This window comes from Tigriopus californicus, chromosome 11 (genome assembly GCF_007210705.1).
Source record: "Tigriopus californicus strain San Diego chromosome 11, Tcal_SD_v2.1, whole genome shotgun sequence".
NCBI classification, from domain to species: domain Eukaryota; kingdom Metazoa; phylum Arthropoda; class Copepoda; order Harpacticoida; family Harpacticidae; genus Tigriopus; species Tigriopus californicus.
In genome coordinates, this window is record NC_081450.1 from 1,147,255 (window position 1) to 1,174,131 (window position 26,877).

At 39.6% G+C, this 26,877-nt stretch overlaps 4 protein-coding genes across 7 annotated transcripts in view; 1 reads left to right on the forward strand and 3 right to left on the reverse strand.

Moving 5' to 3' along the window:
* The window catches only part of LOC131891000 (acetyl-coenzyme A synthetase 2-like, mitochondrial), a 16,960-nt gene extending 14,034 nt beyond the window's left edge, over positions 1-2,926 (reverse strand). The window contains exons 1-3 of one of the 2 annotated variants that reach the window (XM_059240472.1): positions 2,453-2,926; positions 757-886; positions 567-663 (exon numbers count right to left, since the gene is read on the reverse strand). In XM_059240472.1, the coding sequence (XP_059096455.1) occupies positions 567-663; positions 757-886; positions 2,453-2,611 (386 nt within the window). In that variant the 5' untranslated portion in view covers positions 2,612-2,926. Of the gene's footprint in view, positions 1-566; positions 664-756; positions 887-1,183; positions 1,205-2,452 lie in introns of those variants that run through there. The other variant, XM_059240473.1, reaches the window with a different exon arrangement.
* A 144-nt stretch (positions 2,927-3,070) lies between these two features.
* LOC131891001 (arginase-1-like) lies at positions 3,071-7,055 on the reverse strand. Its single transcript, XM_059240475.1, has 7 exons — positions 6,879-7,055; positions 6,729-6,801; positions 6,565-6,668; positions 4,506-4,771; positions 3,698-3,824; positions 3,514-3,625; positions 3,071-3,359 (listed from the first exon to the last, which is right to left on the reverse strand). The coding sequence occupies exons 1-7, from the start codon at positions 7,053-7,055 to the stop codon at positions 3,106-3,108; spliced, it is 1,113 nt and encodes a 370-aa protein (XP_059096458.1). The 3' UTR covers positions 3,071-3,105.
* A 264-nt stretch (positions 7,056-7,319) lies between these two features.
* Positions 7,320-9,626, forward strand: LOC131891002 (mitochondrial 2-oxodicarboxylate carrier-like). Its single transcript, XM_059240476.1, has 4 exons — positions 7,320-7,461; positions 8,586-8,869; positions 8,940-9,397; positions 9,474-9,626. Exons 1-4 carry the CDS (start codon positions 7,404-7,406, stop codon positions 9,589-9,591), a joined length of 918 nt encoding a protein of 305 aa, XP_059096459.1. The 5' UTR covers positions 7,320-7,403; the 3' UTR covers positions 9,592-9,626.
* On the reverse strand, positions 9,594-14,280 carry LOC131891003 (uncharacterized). Of its 3 annotated transcripts, none has more exons than XM_059240479.1 (4): positions 14,137-14,280; positions 10,304-10,553; positions 10,112-10,238; positions 9,594-10,010 (listed from the first exon to the last, which is right to left on the reverse strand). In XM_059240479.1, exons 2-4 carry the CDS (start codon positions 10,529-10,531, stop codon positions 9,802-9,804), a joined length of 564 nt encoding a protein of 187 aa, XP_059096462.1. In that variant the 5' UTR covers positions 10,532-10,553; positions 14,137-14,280; the 3' UTR covers positions 9,594-9,801. The 3 variants fall into 3 exon arrangements, with proteins under 3 accessions (XP_059096462.1, XP_059096460.1, XP_059096461.1); XM_059240477.1 differs by lacking the exon at positions 14,137-14,280 and adding an exon at positions 12,359-12,520; XM_059240478.1 differs by lacking the exon at positions 14,137-14,280 and adding an exon at positions 12,071-12,256.
* Positions 14,281-26,877: the final 12,597 nt, after the last annotated feature.

The following is a 26,877-nucleotide window of genomic DNA, read 5'->3' on the forward strand; positions in this document are numbered from 1 at the left end:
TAATTTCTTTCCACCCTGTAGATGTCTGAAATTGCCACGTACAGATCTTCGCCACGTAAATGTTGCTTAAAGCGACCCCATTTTAAAGAAAATTTGCAAATCTCAGAAACCAATTACAAGGGAAGTTTTTAAATATCTGGACCCGATTTTAAAGCAATTTGAATACCCTGCGGGCACTAAAATGAAGTTTTTGACGCATAGCTTTTTTACCTGAACGTGAACCTAAAAGAGACCTTGTCTTGGTGGCGTCCGATGCTATACATAATTTCGTAAGCTTCCTCCATCTACCGTCAAAGGTCGGTTTCTTGAAAAGTGGCTTGTTGAAAAAGCCAAACTGGGGTTCATTTCGAACGGTATTGACATTTAATTTCATTCAATGTGATCAAAGAATGATTAAGGTAACATATGCTTTCACTTGTTCAAGCATTAGACCTTCGCCTTTGAACATGTCGATTCCTACTTCAGTGATTTTGAAAGTTGGAAAATGTTTGAGTGAAAGCTTCCCCGGAAACGTTATTTTCTTTTTTTGACAAATAAGTCTAAGAAATGCGGCATGATTATGTTACCTGTAGGTTATTTTCTCCTCTGTCCCTGGTTCGTCCTTTTCCCAAATTAGTGCAATCCTCTCCGGATCCACCTCCACGTGTCTGTCAATGCAATTCACTAGTAGACAAAACGATAATGAATATGTTGTTGGCTTTGAAAAAGGTATAGGATTTTCTTTCCATCCATCCGCCTCTCGACGTCCTTGCTTACCTGATGCGTTGATCTTGCCATTTTGAAACCACTCGAATTGCCCTTTCTTCATATCACAATTCATGGCCTTTTGAAATGGGACCATCCATTTCAGGCTCGACCGCGCCACGCCTCCCCAAAACTCTTCTGGCTGAAAATATAGTAATATATCATTAACACTCACTCTTAACATAAGACCTTTGAGCAAAACGATAATATCAGAGTAGGCATATGCGACTTTCAGGGCCTAGATGCTGTTATCCAATGCATCTCTTTCTTTTTTGTAGAACTTAGTGAGAAAACAAATGGGACATGACAGTTCTGTACTTCGTACTGTATTGGTAGAGTATCCGCTTTCAAACATGCGAATTCTGGTTCGAACCAAGGCTAGCCGTGTCCAAGCCTCTTTGCTGTATTTAAATTATAGCACAAGTTGCTGCCTTCACACCTTAAATGGGCGAACCTGCGATCATTCACGAGGGAGAGGAAATAATTAACGTTACACGTTAATTGTTTGTGACAATGTGATCCCTTAATTGGGAGGACACCCATCATCAAATGGAAGACCGAGCGAGAGAGCTGTCATCTGACTCCAAACAAACAAACAAACAAACAAATAGTTCTTTATTCCATTGTTTATAAAACCTAACAGTAATTAGTCGGAAGATTGGCATTACTCATGAAGCAACCTTGTTTCCGGTTTGGCCACAATAGGGATTGTCAAGTGAACGCGTTCATGAACAGCTGACGTTATTCCATGGACTAAATTGAAGACAACATGTCCAGCCAAACTACACTGCATGCATTGCATCTTGGCACTTATTTCATTTTACCTGCTTGTTTAAGCAAATATCATTGTGGTATTGAGCCAATTTGATAGTGCGTTCACCAAATTGCACCAAACATGTCCATTTTGTTGGATTTTGGAACACAGCTCACTCAAAATCCCTTGATTATTGAAAATTCAATGAGCGGATGGTGCGAGTTGACTGTGATGTTTGTCTTAATCTCCCCAAAATGCCCAAAATCAGGGTGCTGGACTACATTTTTCCTTGAATTTCATGCACTTGACATCCCCTATAAATTGCTGAAATGTAAGCATAGTACCGAGGGAAACCAAAGGAACCAAAAATATGTAGTCATTGGTGATAGTACCCATCGTGTCTTTATCACTGCACTCCACGAAAATAAGTATGATAATTGGTTAATTCATACGTATTTTATTTGATGGGTTGAATCTAAAAATGATACTTTTCTTTAGTACGACATTATTGGACTTGCAATAGAGCTACAGGTTTGCATGATGGCATTTGTTACTCAATCCAAGATAAAGGTTAGGCTGAATTTATTCCTCCTACATCATACTATTTTTCCTTATTATTGTAATAAAAGCATTAAGTTAGTGTTAGCGAGATTGGAATAAACAAGATACCATCCATCAATAAGATAAGAAAAGAAACAAAGAAGGTGCAACGACTGATTTTACCTCTAACTAGAGTATGACCAATTGTCCAACAATCCGACGCGTCTAATTAATACGCTCATAAAATTTTTAAGACTATTGAATGGAATAGCTACTGAAATTTCTCACTAAATTTCAAGGAAGTAGCTAAAGGTTATCGCAGGAAAAGCCGCTTTGGCAATGAATTGAAGAAATTTTAAGCCTAGAAAAAGCGTACTCTACTGCAAAAGTGTCATTAGATCTTAGTATATTTACCTGCTCTACACTAAATTTGTGCCAATCCGCATGGCTAGTCAACTTCTTGTCGGGAAATATCTGCTTCAGCGTTCCATGGGCCGTGGAAACACTTCGGGATAAGACAAACCGTGAATCAAAATAACGGGCCAAGGTCAGAGTTCCTTTGTTGATCGACATCGCGTCTTGTTTACTCTTGATGATCTGATCAGAGCGTCAGGCGAGGATGATCTTGAATCTATAGCTGCAGTGTTTTTGAGTACATCCGTCGAGAAGTTGATCTCGAAAAAAAGCACTTAAACTTTTGTTTATATTGAAAGGATGAGCTTCACAATCAGACACATTCGGCTCCCTCCACTCTGAGCCCGTTTTGAACGTGTGTTCAATCCCCAGATCCGTTTGCAGACTCACATTGGGAGTGCACCTTGATTGAACAACGCGATATACGTAACAGGTTGGTGGAGAGAGGCTCGTGATCCTGGTTGGGGCAACAACTCAAACCACGCAAGGAATTTGTCTCAAAATTCGGTTAGGTGAGTGCCAACGAACGGGCCCTCGTTTTTCTTCATTGTGGGAAACCCCTCAAATCTACTTTTAAGTCATTGTTGTGACGACTAATTCCAAAAGAACATAACATGATTTGTTCTAAAAGCGTATAATTCACAATTCTTTCCTCATTTCTGGACTGGTTTGGGGGGCAGTTTATGTTCCAGATCTTTGAGAATGGCTGGAAGAGGTGTTCGTCCACCACGATAGTTGCCCATAGCAGCCAGAATCAGGCTCTTGGCGGCGTCCAAGGTTCGAGTGCCTTCCTCGTAGTTTCCCAGATGGACGTTGACCTCGACCAAATCTAGAGCTCTCATGGTACCGGTCTCAAAGCAGTCTTCCAAGATGGTCATGCCCTCACGGAGAGAAAGACCACCTCGAACTGTAATTGAAGTCATTTAAAGAAACCACTGTTTATTGATCGTTTGACTTGATAATTGCATTATTTCTTTTTGTTTATTCATCTATTAACATTTGTAATTGCCTATTCATATTTCTACTGCTTCATTTGTAATACTGAATTTGTTTCTTTTTACCTGGCGTCCCTGTAGATGGAGCTTCTGAAGGGTCCAAGGAGTCGATGTCAAAACTCACGTGAAGAGGACGGTCACCGTTGGGATTAATCTTAGCCAAAGCTTGTTTTAAACACTACAAATAGCAATAGAAGAAATATTAGTTGAATTACCACCCAAATCTTTTAGGTTTGTGTGCTTTTATTACGTCTCTGACGCCGAACTGATCAATTTCTCGCATGGAATATGATGGGACATTAAGGCGATCCATGATGGTTCTCTCCAAAGGATCCACATCTCGTAATCCAATGTAAGCCATTCGTTGAGTGTCTAACCTATTGATATCAATATCACAATGATAATGACTGTACAATGCCACCTGGCTTGAAGTTTGATTATTACAATTTGAAAGTTGTTTGGTTTTAGTGCAAAAAAATAATACAAAAGTGAAATAGATTAGATTAGCTATCATAACCATGAATCTCTTTTGCGACTGTGTTGCATGACATTCTGTAAAATGTGTAAGAAATAAAGGCAAGAGAAGAACTGGGGTCAAGTACGATATTAGATAAGACATTTTGACTGGCCTCTTTTTACAACAACTCGTTATGCCTTTCTTAACAAATAAAAGTGTAACACCACAATTGTAGTACAACATTTTATTGTTCAACGTTAAATGTTTGAGGCCCAAAATTTCATTCAATTACGATATAAAAACCAATATATACCCAGAAGGATCTTTTTTGTTAAGCATGTTTTTCCAAGGGCCTCGGATTATTGCCTTTGTACACACTATACCTGATTTTGATCCAGTTGAAACTCTATTGTTGAAATTACATTATTTTCTTCATTAACTTGTACTGATGGCATTCAACATTCCACTTAAACAAGCGATTTTATCAAAGATACTTCAATCATAAAACTGCTCTATTCGCACATCTTTTCAACTAATAGGATAAAATTTGGCATAATTCTTACGTGAAGCTGATCTGCTTATGCGTAATGCTACAACTTACAACGGCTGAAACCATTCGGTATTGGGCAATTTGGGTAGAGCGGAGGCCATTTCTCGCAGTTGGAAGCTCAATGGCATCCCGTGCCAGTGTCCGGAATCCGATATGTTAGGCGTATTGATATCAGCGTGAGCATCCACCCACAATACACAAGCATCGGGATGAGCTTGGAGGTGTCCGTACACAGTTCCAAACCCAATCGAGTGGTCTCCTCCAATAGTGAGACAAAACCGATTTTCTTGTAGAATACTCTTCACCCGCTCAGAGAGCTACAAGACCAATGAAACGTTAATCTTCATTAGTGTTTCTGATCCAATTCTTACCTTCTCACCAAACCAACGAATGTAGGCAAATATTAAAAAAATGAAATTGTAGTAATCCTGATTTATAGTTGCCCCTTATTCAGATTACCTATCCTTTCCCAAATAAAAGGCCAATTTGGCCGATTCCCCTATACTGAATTATGATGCGTTTGAGTCGTTTTTTTGGCTAATTCATTCAAAATCATATTTTTAAGTTTATGACCAAGGTCACAAAATGTCCGGAAAAAAAATTGGTTTCATACAGGTTTTCGTTTTGACTGTCTGACGTTGCAAAAAAGAGCCGCCCATAAAGGGTTTCTGGTTTTGGTCAACTCATGGACGACGGTACCCTGGACATATTTGACGCCGCCAAATGTTCCCGAGTAGTAGAGGGTAAACTCAAAAAACCATTGAACTCAACCCCCCGACCAGAAATTCAAAAAAATCTTAGTCACCTATCCAAGCCAGGCAGAGTCAATGGCCACAGACATTCAAAATTGTAGGGAGGAACATCGCAAGCTTTAGGCTGCAGCTAGAAGAATTCTAATCAACTCGTTTCTCTTCTATGGTTCAAGTTTTCAGCTGTCCAAGTTTAGTTTGAGATAAACGGTTGATACAACATGGACGAATAAAGAAATTTGACAAATGGAACATTGAAAGAGAGGCAAGTGCTTCATTGCTTCATCACTAGCCTGGATTCTTTGAAGGGCTCAAAAGTTCAAACCTTGACGTTCATTACAATTGACTTTAAAACCTGGTTGAGACAAAGCTCATGGATACCTTTGAAGAGGTATTATATAAGATACCGTTTGCACCTCCTTTAATTACTGTACTGTCCTAATCTTCTCGGTTTGTTTATTTGCATTTTAGCCCACGTCTCTTCAAATGAGAGATTGCTGAAATAAATAAAGCACCCAGTGGAACCAACTTTGATCAAGAGACCTGCATGGCTTAGGTTATCAATTCGGGGGTCTAAGTTAGGAGACAACTTCAAGTGCTTTAGATTTCACAGATTTTGAAATAATGAAGTATATTGAAACCGTTGGTAATTGCTTCAAACTTTTGCAAAATTGGTTTTTTGTTGTCTTTTATGTGTTTTTTTTTTACTTTTAAACAGGCTTATATCTTTGATTTTTTTTGTTGTGAAAAAAATTATTTTGTGCTTTCAAAAAGCTCTTTTACTGCTTTTAAAAGAAACATTTTTCCGAGCATTTGTAATGGGTGAAAATGTGTCAGTTTATAAAAAAAATGCAATGGTAGATGAACTGTTTCTTTGAAGAATAAATGAATTGGAAGTATAATCTAATCCCTTAACAAAGAGATATTAAGCGCCAAAAGTTCAAGTGACCTCCCCAAAAACGGTCTTGACGTCATCCTCTTCTCCTACTTCAATGTTGCAATACTGGCTGATTATTTTGTCAAAAGAAAATCAAAGGGGATGAAACTTGTATTGACGTTGAATTTAGGTATATCCTGACAAGGTTGGTTTTGGCTTTCCTCAGTGGATGTTCCCCTTTCTGATTCCTTCTACAAAAGTTCCTACTTCAATATTAAATTTAACCAAAAAATCGGAATCTATGACATTTAAAGGCTTAATTTCCATTTGGCTATTCTTAATGTGCTAAATGTCGCCCTTTAGAACATCCTGCACGAAATCAGAATTCAATACAAACAGACCATTTGCATCCATCACGTGATAAAAACTTAAGAATGAGAGCGAAAAAGTCAATTACGACCCAAAAATCGTTCTAAGGACCTACCCTCTTGTTGTACTCCATATTGTTGATGGGAAAGTCTCCATAGGTCGTCATGGCCTCTTCTACCACATCATGGTCCAAATCTCCAAAGTCATAGACATCATGTCCTAAAACAAGCCAGGATTTAACACTCACAGTATGAATTTAGGAATGAAAAGAAAATTCACCCAATTCCTTGAGCTTTTCGGCAACCCCGGTTTTACGAATATAAACGGGAGCCTTTTCCACTCCTTGGTGAGGCTGTTGGAAAACAATTGAAATGTCAAGGGTACAATGAACAAGAACAAGGCACAGAATTATTAACAAGGCCGTCTTACCTGGCCCAAATGAAAAGGTGCTCCGACGATGCCAATTCGAATCTGCTTCCAAGAATGGACTCCGTCATCAATTTGACCAATCACAATATTTGATTTACTTCTATGAGCGACGGATATCAACGATTTGAATGGTTGGGTGCCTTTGTGAACCTTAAGCTTGGAGAGAAGGAACGCCATGTCTTCCAATTTAGAAAGAGCCCGATGAGAGGTTGAGCGAGGATAGGAAAATGTTACGAATCCAAATCTGATAGGAATTCAGGTTCTCTTCAAGAGATTACGGATGGACAAGTGTCTCAAGACCTGTTCGAGAAAGAACGAGTTTCGGTTGAAGACAGCGAGGGTGCAAATTGGACGGATTTGGAATTTTCATCGGGGGTCAAACAGATGACGATAAATCATTTGTTCTGCGTGAGGTGTAGTATTAATTTCACCGCTCTATGTAGAGGACACCACTTCACCATTCAGCAGAAACACCACCTTGAGTGAACACAACTTGATTCCCTGGGGAACCACAATCCCAAAACGATGCCAAAAATTTTGACCAAGGACAATGGACTACAAATGATCTCTGGTGGTTGTGCAGGTGAGGCATTCAGTGCTGCTCGATAAAACCGGTAATTTGGTCGATGCGGTGTTCGCGAGTGTGGGCATCAAATGGTTCGGGAGAGCAAATGTATAAACTGAGTCTGTTGACTAGATGACTAATAATGAGCATCAATAGATCAGTGAAAATACAATATTTTTTCCTGTAGAAAATTATCTTCACAAAAGGAAGATGAAGTTGTAGTGGGCAAAAAGAAAGGAGTAAACGCCACCATGCTTAATAAATGGCATGTGGTGTTGAAAAAGCACATATTGCAAGTTTACCCATGATATTCTTAGAGATGTGCATTTCATCGAAGATGAAGAAAGTATTGCATTTGCTTTGACTTCCATGTTAAAAATAAGAAAAACGCAACTTAGAAAATAAGGTCTCTCTTTAGAATTTTTAGGGCGCGAGACTGAATTAAATGGTTTCTCCGTTCGTATTTGCCCTCGAAAAAAAAGTTAAAGACCTCTGCTTTGAAAATGTTCAGTTGGAGAAAAATTAAACAGAAAAATACAATTAATGACCATATGATCAAAGCAAAAATATGATCGAGAAAGGAAAACTTCATCTTTTCCGGAATACTTCTTTTGAATCCAACCATATATGAGCAGACAAGTACGTCAAGCAAGGTGTTGGTGGCGACCATGTCGATCTTTTAAAATCTGGCCCGGAATTAATTTTGTGAAAACTGAGTGACGATCATTGAATTCCCGGTCATCTTTTGTGTTAACGGGTTCATGGTTTAATTTTGACTAGAAGCAATCAAAGGGTGTCATGAGATATTAATAAGAAAATGATTTCTCACTAATGTTATACAAAAAAATTATTTGAACAATTAAAAAAGTTTTAGAGTCAAAATCTGCACTCTCGGGGTTACTGCCTTAATGAAAAGACACAAACTCGGTATTGGCTGAATGAGCTATGTATACGAATCCGATGAAATTACTGGGCCGTTGGGAAATGAGCAAGAAAACTTAAAGAAAAACATCTGAGGGAACCATAAAGAAGATTTGAACCGTTGATCACTAAGTCAAATATAAAAGCATAAAAGATTTTGAGAGCAGTCCCTGCATTTCATCCTATGTATGTTTACGCCTGACATATTCTCTTGTTCGTAGGATGTGTGGAAGTGGCAATTATGCATCCGTTAGATCTCATCAAAACCCGCCTCCAGATTCAATCCAATGCCTCTCGCGGGAGTGCGAATCACTACAATGGCGTTGGGGATTGTATGGTTAAAATGTATCGCCAAGAGGGCCTCAAATCATATTGGAAGGGTATCATTCCGCCCTTATGCGTGGAAACGCCCAAACGCGCCTGGAAGTTTGGAACTTACGAGATTTTTAAAACTCAAATGGGATATCGACGGGATGGATCCATGACCTTCGGGCAAATGGCCACAGTAGGTTTGAATCCCCATGATTTGACAAGCATCCGTAAGTCACTCTAATTGACTATCTTCCTTACAACAGGTAAATCTAATGGCGGGTATGGGATCTGGGGTCACCGAGGCCATTATTGTCAACCCTTTTGAAGTTGTTAAAGTGAAGATGCAATCAAATCGCTCACACCAATCTGCACGTCCCACCACATGGTCTGTGGCGCGGGAGATTATCCGTGAGGACGGAATGGGTCGCAACGGTCTTTTGGGTAAAGGTCTCACCGCAACCATTGGACGAAACGGCGCGTTCAATACCATCTATTTCGGGTTCTTTTACACCGTGGTCCATAACACCGAAACATTGGAGAATAAGTGGCTCGAATTAGCGAGAAAGTTTGCCTTAGGTTTTATCTCTGGTACCATGGCCTCAATTTTCAACATTCCGTTCGATGTGGCTAAGAGCCGCATTCAAGGCCCACAGCCTGAACCAGGGAAAATAGCTTACAGGGGCACTTTCCGGACCATTGGTATGGTATATTCGAAAGAGGGGTGAGTAGTGGATCATATGATGAGTTTGCAGATGGCTACTTGACGAATAAGTGTACTCCTTTGATTCGCGTTTCAGGTTTGCTGCTCTGTACAAAGGGTTAGTGCCTAAAATCATGCGATTGGGGCCAGGAGGAGCCATCATGCTAATAGTGAAAGATTATGTGTTTGACCACTTAAAAGTGAGATTTCCTTAATATGAGGAATAAAAAGCTTCGTAATTATTTATAAATCATAGCAATACACAGTAATTTGCACGCACTTATGTAATACAAATATAGTTCACCATGGCAAATTGGTTAGAATACTTAAATTTTGATATCCAAATAATTCCTGCCTACATGGAGCGGAGGGACTTGTTCATAGTTTATCAGAGGTATTCTTTGGGCACGGCTCTGGAAACTCGCCTAAGCCGGATTTCTCCTTTCACATGGCCGACAGCAGAGGATGTCCCAGCAACACTGGCAAAATCGCGCCAAGATGCCGCAAGTCAAAGCCATCAAGAACATGAACCAAAGGAAGATCACCAACGCAAAAGTGAAGAAATAGAGGAAGTTTGGGCAATTCTGGTCCGTTTGTTGGTCATAAACGTCGAAGGTCCAATGCGAGCCGTAACCTGCAAGTTAAATACAATGGGATTGTGATGGACTTCCTCTTGCAATGCTAACCCAACAGATTTAGGAAGTTTGTGTTTGGTTCAAGTCCTTCAGTACTTACAGAGCCAGACCACGTAGAGGATGAGGATAAGAATGTCGTAAATCAAGATACAAGTGAACGTGAAGCCAAAGTTGACCGAATTGCATAGGCTGTTGTTGCAAATATCGCCACAACACACACAGCACCGCTGAAATAAAAATGACCGATCTTAAGATCTGCACGGATAAGGAAGTTTGTGCGGTTAGCCCTTACCATGAATATGACCCTCAAGACCATTCCCAGGATGAAAATTATGCCTCCAGCCATGAGGAAGTTTGGGATGTGAGGTTGGACGGAACAATCGTTGTTATTCAAAGGATCGTTGGATTTCCAATCCACATGGTAAGCACCAATAGCGATCATGGCTATGGAAAGTATCAAGACGAAGGTACCGCCACCAAAGATGCCGGCACACTTCTTACGCTCTTCGTCAAAGGCCATCTTTTATTTTGATCCAGACAATCTGAAACGTATTCAATAATGTTGCAGAAGCGTCCTTTCTAACATTCTCCAACCAATTTTAAATAGGTTCTACATAAACCTTGAGCCCATTACATCATGAAGAATTAGTTGATCTTTGCCGTTCTGGCGTAGTCCAAATTTACATACCCCACGCGGCATATTTAACTTGACAAAATTTGAAGTTGGATTTTTTTCAATGATTTGTTGTCTTATTATAAGATTAGGCTTTGTCAGGGCTAATTTATAGATCAAGACTACGTTTTGCAATTCCTACTTTTTCAATATTTTGAACGGCATCATTGTAAATGTCAAAAGAAAAGTGGTGATCGAAATGACCTCACGCGCAGTACGAGCCTCATTCATGGGAAAGAACCTAAGAATCAACCTGCAAGTTGTCCACGATAACCATGACGATCACTGAAGTTGCATGTTTAGTTTCAAAAGAGACCTCAATATTGCCGGGTACATCCCCCACCCTCCTATTGGAAATGTGGTGGTTTGTCCTTCTGTTAGGTACGTCGTCAACCGTGGACAATTTTTCAATGATGAAAAGGATGACTTGCTTTCCACTCTTTATTTCATCGAGTAAGAGCTTGGATCAGGCAAATCTTTTGGCACTATTACATTAATGATGAGCTGCATCTTCTTCCTAGCCCTCGACATGGGGCCAAAGTATCTTATGGTCCTTTGGACATTGGTTTCCTTCACACCCATGGTGACCCTGATTGATTCGTCTTAACTCAACGTTTGAAGGAATTAATCATAGCAGGGATCCACACTGATTTCTCAGACTTTGAACCTCTTTCTAACATCATTGACAACTTGCCGGCTGATTCTCAGGTTCTTTCCAATGAATGAGGCTCGTATTGTGCCTGAGGTCATTTCGATCACAACTTCTCTTTTGGCATTAACAATGATACCGTTCAAAAAAAAAAATAGATATCAAAACATTGTCTGGATAAAGAAATTAGCCCTGACTACGTCTAATCTTAGTAAGACGACAAACCATCATAAAAATCTAAATTCAAATTTTGTCAAGTTAAATATGCCGCATGGGGTATGTTATTGTTCACTGCAATGATTAAGGCATCTCCCCATTTTAGTGCCTGGATGGGCTTTCATTAATTGTGGGATTGAAGCCAAAAAAGCCAACCACAGCTTCGCTTTATATCCAGCTTGAAATTTTTGATTCAAGCCAAATAAAAAGACTACAGTTTGTGCACGACCAATGAAACATGTTTTCAAATTGCCATGCCTCAAAATATTACAGAGGCATTCTTGAATCAAATTAGCACGAGGATCAAAAACATATGGTGCATGTTTTCGAAATATATTTCGAGCTTCTTCTTCTCAGATAAAACTGAGGTCATTAATCCCTCACTGTCATTGGTTTTACTTTAGCGCAAATTCACTAGAAATAACCATCCAAATAAAGATCCTGGTCTTGCAAATGACCTTGAAACTCTAAAACACATTTCTGTGATAGTTTGACGCCATCTAAAAAATGCATCGCCTCACCTGAACTTATCTGCACAAGTGGCACTCGTTGCAAACCTTGTAACACTTTTAAACAATTGGTCAACCTTTGAACTTGGATTTCATTCGATAATATTTGTAGCTCTTCTTCCGACAGCCCTTGCAATCAAACTAATACTCAGTTTGGAAATCCAGAGACCAAACTCTTTTACCAAGGTCTTTTTGAGTCAGTTAGGGGGCGTGGGAGATTTCCTTGAAACGAATCTGCCCGAATTTGGCCATGACAATGACGTGACGTCATAAATTGAAATGAATCAAAGCTTATCCTACCTGTTTATGAAACTGATATCCAATCCCAAAGACGTTCTCTTCCAATGTACTTGTTGCTCTGGAAGTTTGTGAGAATTGTTTTTTTCGGTTAGTTAAGCCTTCCCTAACGTCTCTTTCAGTACATTCCAGACTCCAGAGAATCCGATGGACTGCCCCGCCTTGTCCACCTAGCCTTATGTTTCGTGGATGTACCCCCTGACTCTCTCAACCTGGCCTCCACAGCACTTTCCGCGCTCACGCTTGGAGACCAAGCTGCTTCCTTATCAGTTTAGGGTGTTCTTTAGGACCAAGACCAAGTGTTCGTGCTCCTCTGAACGCTTAGCCTTGCCGTGAACCACTGGAGTATGGACATGGATGCTAAAGTCTTGAATATTTTAGAAGTAATTGAACCCAATGATTTTTTTCTTGCAATAAGACTGACGGCAAGTCACTGGACGTTCGAACAGGAGGATCAAAGGATGAAGCTCCCAAAGAGTAAAATGCGCAAAAACAATGAGCTAGTCCTATTTTATTCTATTTGTTTAGTTATCTTGTTAGCTTTGAGGGTGCATAACTTTTAACTCGGTCAAAGCAAACAATCATAGGCATATCTCTTTGGGGTCAGCCTCTTTTGGTAAAGATCACATTGACTCGATTCCGAAATAGCATCCCCGTCCATACTCCAGTGGTTCATGGCCATGCCCTGTTTATCTACATGATGCTGGTCTGGAAGCCAAAGGGGCAATGCCTCAATGCTTCAAGGTGGTGGCAGTTGTCTAGTTGATATTGGTAGGCATCGGCATCATAGAGAATGGTAAAATATGGTTGTGGTTCTACGAAAGTTGGGCAGTCTTCCTGGGAAGAGGAGTGGGCATTTGGATTGTGCAGTACCACGCACAAACGTGTCAAGGAGCAACTGCCTTAAATTCCGCCCCAAACAAGCACTTTTAATGATACAGAAGGAACCTCAAGAGAGCTAAATTTGGCGAATCAGTTCCAGAGAGTCGCAGAACAATGCTCATATTTTACTTTTCAATGCTACAGTGTCTCTTAACTTGACTTCAACATGAATTCGTCGAGCATGATTAATGGACTATTAATTCATGTTCGAAATCAAGTGCTCTGACGTCAGTGGTGCGATTGATTCAGGTGTAATTCATTTGTTAACTTGTTAGCAAAAATTGATCAAGTACCATTGTGCCATGATTAGTGATAACTCGAAAAATCTGAAGTTTTCTCGCTGAAATGGGATGATTGGGTTCGGTCTACAGCAGAAATGATTGAAGAAACTATTGTACGCATTGAAACTATTGAATGACAGACTGCTCAAATGTGGCATTATTTTCATCTTTGCATAAACGAACAACCATTGCCTAGTCTTGCATGGGCGTTGTCACATTGCGTTGCTGTTGACGTCATCCGAAGTGCAATGACAATTTTTGCAAAAAACTGTGCCACGAAAGAAAATACGGCATTGTGAGTCATTACCAGGGGTAAGAAAGGCTAAAGAACGAAGGCTTGATGTTCTAAGATTCCAAGAAAAAAACATTGGCCACAATGAATCTTAAGTACGAATCTGACTAATTTACTTACATTTTGACAGTTTTACTTCAAAATAGCAAATATGTAGAAGATTGCGTGATAATTAATAAACTTAGGAAATGACAGCCAAACCTCTCAATAGCCTAAATTTCTACTTTCTAGCTTTCAGCGCCCTTAGCCATTGCTTCACTATCATCTTTAAGGTAGAATTAATATTTTATCGCATTAATTTGACAATTTTAAAAAGCGCGTCTTACCTCTATCTTGTTTGACACCCAAACTCTAACCGCTTGGAAATCAATGAGTGGTGATATCGCCAACTGCTTATCGCAAACTCTCCTTGACAAATCAATATAGCCGCTAAGCCAAGCACCAGTTGCGGCTGGCCTTCAAAGAGTGTTGGATTTGATTGTTAGCGAAAGATCAGTTGAAAAGGGAGATTAGAGTGGTGCAGGAAGTCAGGTCTAATCCGAAATCTTTTTGCATTTTTTGCAGCGTCATTGCGGAAAATCTTTGGACCTAAAAATGCGAATGAATGTATAGCGATATACGTACAATCATAGATGAAATAGTAAAATGGTTAGAGTGGGAAAATTGTTTAGCTAGAGTTTGATATCACACTAGAAATGGCTAGAATGGTTCATTGCAGTTTCAATCCGAAGAAGTGGGCAAGTAGTAGGTGGACATAATCTTCAAGAAGGGGTTCTCCAAGGCGACGGTTCGATGGTTATTGGGAATGTCCCCAGGCCCTTGCTTACAATGAAGGTGATGGCAGACTCTATCCCCTATGTTGGGAAGAATGATATTTGGAGGGTGTTACTGAAAAGATCTTGGTCATGGAGAAGTGAAAGTTGGACAGGAGAAATCTTGGATGTTGAACAGGCTTTGCTCTTCATTTTCTTGAAGGCCAGGTTCATCTCGGATTCTGCGAAGGCTGCCAATTTGGATGGAATTGTCTGGGCAGCCCTGTCTGTACCTCCTCCACTCCTGTTTCTGATGTCGTTGAAAATAATTCTTACTTTCTCTCTTCTCTCTTTCGCAGCTTTGAGAGGAAAATGAAATACCCTATGGCTTATGAGGTCAATGGTAAGGCCATTAGTCATGTTAGGTTATGACTAACATGGTAGTTGGAAGGCAGTTTTCTTTTATGTTTTGACTCAAAGTTGCGCAATTCCATTTTTTTCGTACTTGATGCATTGCATCTTGAATCAAGGCAACTTTCAGTCCTTTCTGAAGTTACTTTTTATCGTTCCAATTTTTGAATGTGATGAAAGGCTCTTCTCCAGTACTATCTCTCTCACTTCGAATGTTGCGGAAACTTATTGTTTATTGCTTTTGCCACTCCAACCACCTTCTTGGTGTAAAAAGAGTAATGGCAGTTTTTGAAAAAATCTTGAAGTTCAAACTTCTATAATTGATGAATTCTTAGTCAGCACGGGTTTCGAGCGAATTTTAGCGGGGTTAACTAGCTAATGGCTGATAATCATAGTTCTTATGATACCACTCGTCAAAAAGGAATGCATCACACTACACTCCCAATTTTCCAGAATGTTCATTTATTTGAGAATTTACATGACACATTGTCCAATAGAGAGATCCACAGACGGACAACCAATCTGACATGGACTTTGACACTGCCTATCAATAAGAATTGGACGATGTGATGGCCGGGCGAGGCTCATCGTAATCGATCTAAGCTAATCTATATCTGCTCATGGATACTTTTGAAGATGTACAAGATATCATTTGTACATTATCCCAATATTTTACATTAAAAAAGCAAATGTAAAACTACTTTCTTTTTTAGACCATTTTTTTAACTGAGAAGTAATTGAGATAAATCACTCAGAGTAACCAAATTTGAAGTAGAAACCGGCATGGTTTAGGGTATTAATTCAAACTAGGAGCCAACTTCGAGGGCTTTTGATTTGCAAGATTTTGATATTTCTTGGTTCTTAGCTTTAAGTTTTCCAAAATTGGTTTTACATTGTCTTCTTACGTGTCTTTTTTGCTTTTAGACAGGCTTACATCTTTGCAACAAGAATTTTTTATGCCAAGCAAAAACTATTTCATGCTTTAAGAATCTATTAGTGATTATTTGGCCCTCATAAGGTTTTTTTTTCTCCGATCCCTTTTGATAAGCCAAAAGTTTAATCTTGTCATTTCCCTTCTCCCACATCAAATCCTTTCGCATTTATGGATAAGAAATTTGAATACCATTGATATGATGGTTGGCCCATCGATGAATGATAACTCGCTCGTTGTTTAGAAAGATGAGTTCTGTGTCTCTCAATACTGATTTGTGGTCACAAATTGCGATATGAGACTAGATGCAGATGTGAGCGGCAAGTTACGTTTTGTTTAAGCTCTTACGAAAATCGGTCACATTGTCAAGATAAGCTTGGTTCTTCTTGGCTGCTTCGTAGAGGAAATAGAAAACAGGATCGACGGCTATTGTTTCTACACAGTAGTGATAACTCCTACTGCAGTTATGTGTTATGTGCTAGATATGCTCATCAAATGGAAAGTTCGATGAAGTCGAAAGTCCAGAGATAGCATCACGATTGCTAACTCTGTGCAAGTCGCTTGTTCACCCACATCTTGAATATGCTTACAGTGTTCAGAGAAGGTACGAAAGGTCTGATACTGTACGTCTTCAAAAGCATCCATGAGCTTTGTCCCAACCCAGGATTTAGGGTCAATTGTAGTGACCATAGAGGCTTAATGTGCGTTTTGAGAGCACCTTCAAGCCTCCGAGAATCCAGGCTAGTTCGAACAATGAAGTCCACATCTCTTCTTTCTCGGGCTCCTTCATTGTTTAATTTCCTTCCCTCTAATATTCGTAGGGAATATCTAGGCCTTGTTGATCCGGTTGCTTCTTTCAAGCCAGACTTGAACAGATTTTCATATACCATTCCAGATCAACCCTAAATTCAAGAACTAGCTCGTTCTGCCAACTCCAATTCATTGGTCGATCAAATAATATATATTTAAATAAAAATTAAGAAAAATGGAAAAATGATCTTGAACTGCTGGGATTTCAATCCCAGCAGCGGGAAGGAAGTCCGCAAAAAATAAAGGAAAATGACAGAGTAGAAGCCACTGTGGAGATCAAGTGCTGCTTCTCACTACATGACCAACTCATGATGGGAGTAAATCCTGTTTTCTTAGGAAATTTCTCCAAAATCCAACAAGGGACTTAAGTGCACTCAGAGTGTATATTTGTTTGAAGATAGTTGTTGCAGTTTAAGACATGTTAAAAGTCATTTTAAGGCTAATCCAAGCACACAGAAGGAAGGAAACGCCACTTTTTTGTGATCACCATACCTTACCCGCCAAGTAAGGCCTTAACTTTTGCTGCTGAAATTTTTGAATGTCAATTATTGGCATAAGTACTGAACAAAATATTAGTATTGGATGACATCTGATGACTTTGCAAATTGAATGACAATTCCAGGCCCCTTAATAATCTTGGGTTGTGAGTGGGTGTTCTCCCATGCCAAAATAAACCACGATCAATTCCTTTGTCCTTAGTATAAACCATCATAGATCGAGTGAGCTAAGGTCTAAAATGGCTACAAATGGTCACCTTGGTTCGAATGTCTGGTGAGGATGCTATCGTCAAAGAAACATTTCCTCTTAGGCAAACAATCTTTCAGCAAGTTCAAACCGAAAAACGTTTGTGATATGGCCCACAAAGTTTTTGAAACAAACAATGATTGTGAAATAGCTAATTATTTGCCGAATTATTTATCGTGTAGATGCACCATTATGCATCACAATGTTTGCCTAACAATTTTGGAAATGTTTGGTATTTGACAACCAGTTCATCTCTGAGCCGTCTGCACGTGAAACTACTCGATCAAAACGGTATGACAAATATTTTGATGTAGCTTTCTAATCAGATGAACTTGCAAGTGATCGTATTATTTCCCAAAGGGCCTTTCATTCAATTTTTATGTTATGCACGGCAAACAAAATGATTAGTATAATGAACATAAGGAAAACTGAGAAATGCAATTTGAATAAAACACCGATGTTCACTATCATGATGAGAATGTTTTGCTTTCCCAAAAGGTCCTTTATTTTGCCAATTTCAATCTGTGTGGTCATATGTTGGCTGAAACCGATTACTACTTGAAAGCATGTGTTACCACCCCATGAACTAGCACCGATAGAGTTCAATCATATATTCAAAAACAAGGCTTTATCAGGTAGTTCGGCAAATTTGGGTTTAACAGAAATGTATTTAGAGTGGGGCGTTGATGGCTTAATTCTCAAAATGGCGGAGTGACTCTCCAGCGAAACTCGTTTTGGTTATGAATCCACTATCGCAACCTCGAAAAGACGCGCCGGATTTAAAACAGGACATCAGGCATCCATAGCATGTTTTGCCCCATTCTATGAACTATACCATAAGCCACCTGATGATTCACCTCTAATAAAATTTTTGCTTTTCGAAAGATTTTCGAAATTCATTTGGACCTTAAATCCTAAACCCATTGTTTGGAAACGAAAACCCGACCAATTTTCCAACTCATTATAACCGTAAATAATTGGACAACAATTGTATTATAATATCACAAACTATTTAATAGCCGAGGACGGATCGATATATGACAACAATATATAGTCCAAAGGTCATGTCAGAAACGTAAACACAAATATAGTAAGAGCATTAAACATCCCGCCCACAAGAAAAGACGGCATTTCACAAGGAAGGTGATGGTCATGGGCAGCTTTAAAGTTATGAGTCAGTGGGTAGGACTCGGTCCATTGAGATCCGACTGATCTGGCTTTCATGGTAAAATTGGCGGGCGGGAAATGGACGAAAGAGCAACCAAAAGTGTCTGGCTGGTCTGGATACTGGGGTCTCTAGGGTGTATGTAGAGGACTGATCATGGCCGTGTGTGTGGGACAAGGGCTGACTAAAAACCGGCCAAGAACCTCCTGGTATGGGCCGATGATTCCGTTGTCTCTGATGATCTGATCCAACTTCAATCGGATCCGTCTTCTTTGGACGAGGTCAAGGAATCCATCCATTCCATCTGTCAAAATCCTTCTCTACGACAGCTATATCTAAAGTCTCCAAATTAACCAACATAGAATATTCAGCCAACTACCTCTCAATAACCAAGGTTGCGTGTCAATAAACTTCCGTAGAGTTGTGTCAGCATCAGCTGCATATCCGTATCTCTCACGAACCCATCAATCATTGTGTACGTGTTTTATTTCTCTCCACAGAAATCCTTACTTCTAGATATCATCGTTCAGATATTAAGCTTTATACAGTCCCTTTTACACCATCCATCGAGCTTTGGGTTGGCTCGCTCAAGTCTTGCTCACCGACGGATGTAAAAGAAAGGGCGGTGACCACATGATCGTTAAAACTGAACTCTGACAAGGACCTTGACTCTGAGATGACAGCAGCTTGTTACACTGGAGGTTGCGTTGGTTACCTTCCGTCCATGACGTAGCATTCATACTGGTGCAACAAAGCAAACAAGAAAATGGACTCCATGATTAATAAAAGCATCCTACACTCATACTTGTTTCCTAAATACCATTTAAATCCGAAATCGTATTGTCTAACCCATTTGTACATTAACTACATATTGTTTTATTGCGATGTGTTAGACATCATTATGGTTGCAAAAGTAAAGGGAATGGTAAGTGTGGAGGTGTTCACCGCAATGAAGACAGGTGGAGGTCATGGACCAACAGTAATCGGAGGCAAAGTGCCAAATCGGCCCCAGACAGGTCCATGAGAGATGATGAGAGACTTGTGCCCTGAACAAGCGCGCCAAGTCGTCTTTGCTCTAACGCCTCTATGAATAACGCTAGAGTATGTAGAGCAGCTTGACATGTGTCATCTCAAAGTTAACTTTTTAACGACCATATATTCTAAGTTGGGGTTATCCGGTATCAAAATGAGCCACAATCAATACATTTTTCTTTGTTATAAACCATCATGGATTGAATGAGTTAAGTTCTGTACTGGCTGAAAATGGACACCTTGGTTGGAAGGGCTGGGGAGGATGCTGCCGTCCATGAAATATTTGCTCTTTGGCAAACAATCTTTCAACACGTTCAAATCAAGAAATGTTTGTGAAATGCTTGTGAAATGCCAAACAATGTTTGTGAAATAGCTAATTATGTGTCGTGTAGACGCACCATTATTACTAAACTCCAACAAAATAATGTTTTCAAGTTGCGCAGAAATTGCAGAAGTTTTACAGTTTGAATGTGCAAAAGACCTGAACCAATGCATTGGGAAGATCACTGGCTAGTGCCAACCTCTAGAAAGTTCCCCCAATATAGGAACTGTATCGTTTTTTGGAGTCTATTTATTGCATATCTTATGCTCAACACATATTTTCAATCAAGTTGGGAGGTACTGAACCGAATTAAAAGCTAAAGCTGTTCAATGACATGTATTTTTGACTAGCCTCACGGTAATACATAACATCAGGAATGAAATGGTCATTGCCTAACATTGGAGGTTGTTCCTTACAACAGTCTTATCAACGGTGTTCTTGTGAAGGCCCATGTCCCTGGCAATAGAAGGTTGTGATCCCCGGACAGGGCATGTTAATTGAAGGAAATTTGAAAAAAAATGTAGTGCGGCAAGCCTGGCATTTAGCATTTTGAGCATATATATGTATTTTAGGACCTTGAGTTTGAGGAAGACAAGAATTTCAGCCAACCTATACCGGCCAAAGATTGAATCTGTAATTTAATTCAGTTTCCCGGCTTGTTGAAGCGAACTGTACTAGACTCTTGGTTCAATATCAGAATACTGTGACAGAACTGCACAAAAATGATATATTTTTGGGCTTTGTAGCACAACTCACTCGATAATTGAAAGTTCAATTGGATTCAAGAGCAAGTGCGAATGCGGGTTGGCAACTGACTGTGTCTTATTTCTCCCTCCTGAAAATGCTGAAAATCAGTGTTGCCTCACTAGATTTGAATTCTTGAATTTCCTTTGCTTCACATGCCCTATAAAGTGTGCATGACACTTATTGGGCGTATTGGGCGCTATGGCGCAGTACTGCTTCGCATTAACTGAAGAAAAAACACGAAAAAAGGATTTGTTGGTGAAGTATGCGTTTTGATAGGCGTCGTATCCTTTTCTGTATCACCCGGTTGCTCACATTTATTCTTGGTTAGTGAGTAAAGCTTTCATGATTTTTGCTCGCACTTGATCTGAGTGGACAAATAGCCGCTTTTGACCAAGTAATGAGTCCTTAAATATTTTATTAGGCTTAACGATTTGTACTCCTCTTGAATATCTGAAGGAACAAGCTCAAATCAGAAGTCTATGTTTACAAAGTGTAATGAAGCGACTATTGTCTATTCTTTTGAAATGTAATCAATTGCAACCAAATTGATTTTAAACATTGAGAATTACATTTACTTGGCAATGCATTGAGAACAACCGACAACTTGTCAAATGCTAATTTAGGACATGTTACATGAATTTATACCCGGAGACTAAGATTGGAAAGAGATAAGAATGTATGAAATATACGTAAAATTTTTTGGATGCCCTTTTTCCACACTACCAACACTTTTTTCGCTCATACCCTCAAAGAGAAAGGATGAAGAGCATGATAATGGTGAATTCTAGCGTTGGCACAACAATGTCAACCAACCAAACAATCTGTCTGGGTCCCCACTTTATCGATTTCATGTCACTTTGATGTTGCAATATAAATCAACTAACGTGGAAATAATTCATATATATGTCCAGTCAAGCTCAATGTTCTAAACACGAAAACCTTACTGAATATCTCGAGAATATTTTTTTACATTTTTAAAATTCAGTTCGTGCAATCTACAATAGTCATCTAAAGATTCTCGAGCAATCTCTTTGCAGATTATGAATGTCGCAAGTTTGCGCTTGGACATCTTTTTGGAACCGAAGCACTCCATTGGTTAAAGTAAAGCATTGTTGCTTGTTGACAATCGAATTGGTACGCAGGGTTGCCATCTAGCGGAATTCCTGCATTCGTAGATGATGATTGGGGATGGGAATAATACTTTATAATTTTGGTCAAAATAGTTGTTTTTTTTGTTACAAAAATCAGCCAAAATAAGTTCTGAAAACGTAAAAAGAGTTTCGGAAAACGAGAAAATTGTTTTTTTGTTTTTGTTTTTATGTCTATTGATGTTCAAGTATAAGTGTGGCAATTAAGGTAAAATAGCTTGATTAATATTTTTCACGGTTTTCTTGTTCTTTGGGCTCAGTGCAATATCAGATCTTTGCCCTCGGTCTGGTCTGTTGAAAAGGGATTTGTTGTCATTTTGATGAAGTTCTCCTCTTACCAACGGTTTCTGGATGGACACCGAAAGGGTCACCCGCTTCCCTGGATCTCTTATTGGTCTTCGACCCTCAGTTTTGGTTCCAATATCAAGACTGTTCTCACTTGCATTTTCGAACGTTGTTTTGGTGACAAATGATGGGAGGGTCGCCACCTGCCTTTAGCTTAAAATTAGATCATTTGCAGTAAGACGCTTCTGTTTGTGCTCAACAATTCCTATTAATGAGAGCTTGAGGTTTGACGTCTAACAAATCTTTGAGTAGGGACAAACATTGCCCCAATTTTTACACACACACACACACACCCTGTGTTTCTCCCAAATTTCCCCTAAACTTGACCAAAATCCTTCAATTTCCTCGAAAATCTTCGGTTTTAGATCATTTTATGGTAAAAATTCATGAAATAATGTTTTTGGCCAAAAATGACCAAAATGGTTGAAAACTTGATTTAACCTAATAATAAATAGACGATTGGTAATAAATAGACGAGGCAGTAAATAGACGAATTATAACCTTTCATTTTAGTAGTAATTGGGATTATATTCCCTGTAGCGGTAAGAAAAGCCCGTCAAAAATATTGGAGCATTAAATTAGAGGAGATGCACCGTATCATTCAGATGTGATACTCGGAAAACAAGATCTACAAGTCAATTCAATTTAGAGGTGCTGTTTGCCAAGTCTCATTGCAGATTTGGGTTTTTCTTTCGTCGAGTCCCTGCAATGTGGTATGGACTACCCATCCAAGTGCGCCAGACGTTCGCACTCAAACATTTAAAGCGTCGCTTGTAACTTGAGCCATTGATGTTCACATTCAATGTCACAGTTATCTCGATCTTGCCTTTTTCTCTCCTCTGATTTTTTTATTAGCCCCTTTTACAATACCCACACTCTTTTCATCTTTTAATGTGTGAGTGGGTTATCAATAAGTAATAAAAGGGCATGTGAAACAAACGAAACTGTAGTGCGGCAACACTGTTTTTCAGCATTTTGAGGAGGGAGAAATAAGACAAATATTGTAATCAACTCACACTTGCACTCGCTCTTGAATAAAATTGGATTTTCAAGTTTTGAGTGAGTTGTGCTACAAAACTCAAAATGATGTCATTTTTAGTGCAGTTCTGTCAATGTATTAATATCTTGGTCCAAAATGTTTAGTGACATGGCATGTTGAGTGAAGGAAATTCAAGAACAATCAAGTGGGGCAATCATGATGTTAAGCATTTTGTGGCAGACATACATTACAGCCAACCTGCACTGGGCATAGACTGAATTTGTCATTTAATTCAGTTTCCCAGCTTGTTGAGGCAAGCAGTATTCTGATATTGAAGCAAGAGTTTAGTGCAATGTAAAAAATGACATACGTTTGAGTTTTGTGTCACAACTCACTCGATGGTCGAAAATTCAATTGGGTTCCAGAGCGAGGGCGGGTGCAGGTTGGCTACGATGTTTGTCTTATTCATCCCTCCCTAAAATGCTGAAAATCAATTTGCCGTGCTACATTTTTTTGAATTTCTTTGCTTAACATGCCCTACATCGTAATATATAGTTTAAAATAAATAATAATAATAAATTGTTTAAAAGGAGTTGCAAATTAGCAAAAAGGCTCCAGAGCACTTTGAATCCGGTAATTGTGGCTAGCCTTCAAAGAAAGTTGGATTTAACCCAAGGTAGAATTGAGGCCTCCATTGAGACCGATCAGTTGAAAAAGGAAAGTAGAGTTGTTCAAGAGGTGAGGTCGAATCCAAAGGCGTTTTCCTCTTATGCAAACTTTCAGAGAAAAATGAAACACTCTGTGAGATCGATGGGGAAGCCATAGACAATGTAGAGACTGTGGCCAACATACTTGGAGATCAGTTCCCTAGTGTGTTTTCAACTCCACTGAGTTTAGGAGCAACAGTCCATTGCTCTATTGATGAGTTTATTGGGACTGGCAAGGCTTGTCAAGTTGAGCATTTAGATGATCTTGTAGTCACAGATCAGGATGCTTTAGAGGCCATCAGGGACTTGAGACTCTCGAGCTCCCCTGGCCCTGATGGAGTGACATCTCAGTTTCTGATGAGATGCTCACAGGTTCTTGCTCCTGTCTTCTCGTACTTGATGCGTTGCATCTTGGACCAGGGTAAGTTCCCCTCTTCTCTGAAGGTAGCTCATGTTGTTCCAATTTTCAAAGGGGGAGATAAGTCACTCCCCAGTAACTATAGGCCGATTTCTCTCACTTCGAATATTGCGAAGGTGTTTGAGAAGATCATGAAGTTCAAACTTGTTGAATCTCTTGATATCCTTGAAGTCCTTCCCTCTAGCCAGCATGGGTTCCGAGCACATTTTAGCACGGTTACCCAACTGATTGAAGATATAGAGCAGGTTATTGAGGGACTGGAGAGCCATGAATCAGTCAATGTAGTTTATCTCGACTTTGACAAGGTAGATCATGGCCATTTAGTTAAAAGGCTCCATGAGATTGGGATCCAAGGCAAGGTTCTCAATTGGCTAAGAAGTTTCATTTATGGTGGGGAAACAATTAGTTAAGGTTGAGGGATCCCTTAGTGACATAGAAGATGTCAAGTCGGGCGTTCCTCAGGGGTCCATTTTGGGTCCTCTCCTTTTCATCATCTTCATTGCTCCGCTTCAGAAGCTTGGTAGTAGTAATGTCAGTATCTTTTCTTATGCTGATGATACAAAATTGGTATTTGGTAGGAATGGTCAGAACTCTGGTTGTCTGTTAAAGGTCCAAGACCAAATCTACTCCTGGGTTGCTGCGAGTAACATGGCACTGAATGGAATGAAATTCATTCCTGTTTTGGAGCTCGCTGAGAACAGACGCATTTAGTTTGCTCTCCTTCTTATCTCCCAGGAATTTCGAACCAAGGTGTGACTTCCTCTGTTGCTCCTTGGTTGCTGTGCACGTGTAGTGTTCGTGGTGTTGTGTTTGGGTGAATGAATGGGAATTGCCATTCATTCATCAATTAGGTTTGGATTTTCACGGCTCTTTGGTAAGACGTAATTACTTTAAAACCTAATAAGTTTATTGCTCATTAATGTTTATGTCTAGCTTTAGCAGTTTTTTCTCTGATTTGTAGTGTAGTTTTTCTAGTTCCAAATCGTTATGTGTAGTTCTTTAGTTTGATTGTATTGGTCCTTTAGAGTTAGAATTTATTGTTCATTAGTGTATTGATTTATTTGTGTTAGACCAGTTGTTGAGTTGATTAATGTGTTTTTGTATTATTTTTTTTTCTAGTTTACATATGTTCTTGATTTCTTGCTTATCTTTGTCCCTTTCTTCTTAGTTTACTATCTCCATCTTAGATTTGTATGTTTAGTTTGATGTGAAGTAATTAATTCCTATTTTTGCTTGGTTGTCCTGTATCTCAGGACAAGATTGCACAGCCTTTTAGTTCTTTTCTTTCTCTTGGTCTCTTGATTTGGCTGCTCATAGATAGTTACTCCCCTGCATTTATGATGGAAGCTATTTTAGGAAAAGTCGGCAAGAGGCTAGACAATGTTTGGACCTGGTCTTAGCAGGGAAGGATCCTTCTGTAGTCAATAAGCCGTTTATTATAGAGGCTTTAGTTGCTTGGGTCAATGAAACCAGGGTGCTGCTTGAAGAACAGGCTCACCCAGTAGTTGAGAAGACGACTGATTTGACCAATGTAGAAGTTGAAGTAGTACCTCCTCTTGAAAAAGAGCAGGAAAAGACAGTTGTAGAGAAAATAGTCTGTCCTGTTTATCGAAAGCCGCCCTGTCCTGATGAAGGAAAGGCTGTCAGTTTGACCACCCTAAATGGTGTCAAAAACTTTTCAATTTCGGCCTTGAGAAGTACAATAGTAAGAAGGGATGTTCAAAGGTAGATTGTCATTATTTCCACCCGTACATGTGCCGTCAGTCCATGAGACTTAAGACGTGCTTTAATGTAAGGTGTACCTCCGTCCATGTAGAAGGGACGCAAAGAAAGCCGAGAATAGGATAGCTCAGTTTCGTAGTTTTAGAGCTGACCCTATTCCTAAACCTAATCCCACCCACCCCCCTTCCTTAACCCATTCAGCTTCCACCCTCCCCTCCTCCTAACCCCCACCCTCTCTCCAAATTCCCTACTCTTCCTTCAAATTCCCAATCCACCCCTATTCCTATAAACACACTTCTCCCTAATATTCCTTGCCCCACCCCTATTCCTAAAACCCGTCTTATTCTCATGTTGCTGCCCAACCCATTTCCCAAACCCAACCATCCCCATTAGCTCATGCTTTGCCTCCAGTAGAATGTAGCTTTGTTGATAAGAGGGATTTTTTACGGTTGGAGAGGATGGTCCAAGTCTTGTGAACTTGGTCCGTCAAAAGAGAGGCCCGTAAAGAGGCTATATTTGAACGTGCATTGTCTGATATCTAAAAAGACAGCACAAAGGTTAAATTCTTAGAAGAACTAGCCGTTGAGAGAGAGAGAGATTTCATTCATCTCTATAACAGAAACCTGGCTTCGGCCAGGGGTCTTAGATGAAGAACTAACCATAGTTGGTTTCAACTTAGTTCGTTGTGATAGGATACGCCCTGATAATCCCATATTCCCACATGGGGGCGTATGCCTATATGTTAGGAATGATTTGCACATTAGCCATGTACAAATGTCGAATGGAGAAGTAGAGGTCTTAGTTTGTCATCTTCGAGGTCTTGATTTGTCTATT

What these genes read in the sequence shown, in the direction of transcription:
- LOC131891001 (XM_059240475.1), bottom strand. Translation starts at nt 7,055, where the DNA reads ATGGCGTTCCTTCTCTCCAAGCTTAAGGTTCACAAAGGCACCCAACCA. An exon ending in CGAAAAGCTCAAGGAATTGG is followed by an intron (nt 6,669 to 6,728) that starts GTGAATTTTCTT and finishes GGCTTGTTTTAG; the next exon opens with GACATGATGTCTATGACTTT. An exon ending in TCCATCTACAGGGACGCCAG is followed by an intron (nt 3,360 to 3,513) that starts GTAAAAAGAAAC and finishes CTTCAATTACAG; the next exon opens with TTCGAGGTGGTCTTTCTCTC.
- LOC131891002 (XM_059240476.1), top strand. Translation starts at nt 7,404, where the DNA reads ATGCCAAAAATTTTGACCAAGGACAATGGACTACAAATGATCTCTGGT. An exon ending in GATCTCTGGTGGTTGTGCAG is followed by an intron (nt 7,462 to 8,585) that starts GTGAGGCATTCA and finishes TCTTGTTCGTAG; the next exon opens with GATGTGTGGAAGTGGCAATT. An exon ending in ATGGTATATTCGAAAGAGGG is followed by an intron (nt 9,398 to 9,473) that starts GTGAGTAGTGGA and finishes TTCGCGTTTCAG; the next exon opens with GTTTGCTGCTCTGTACAAAG.
- LOC131891003 (XM_059240479.1), bottom strand. Translation starts at nt 10,531, where the DNA reads ATGGCCTTTGACGAAGAGCGTAAGAAGTGTGCCGGCATCTTTGGTGGC. An exon ending in TCTTGAGGGTCATATTCATG is followed by an intron (nt 10,239 to 10,303) that starts GTAAGGGCTAAC and finishes TTTTTATTTCAG; the next exon opens with CGGTGCTGTGTGTGTTGTGG. An exon ending in CCTCTACGTGGTCTGGCTCT is followed by an intron (nt 10,011 to 10,111) that starts GTAAGTACTGAA and finishes TTTAACTTGCAG; the next exon opens with GTTACGGCTCGCATTGGACC.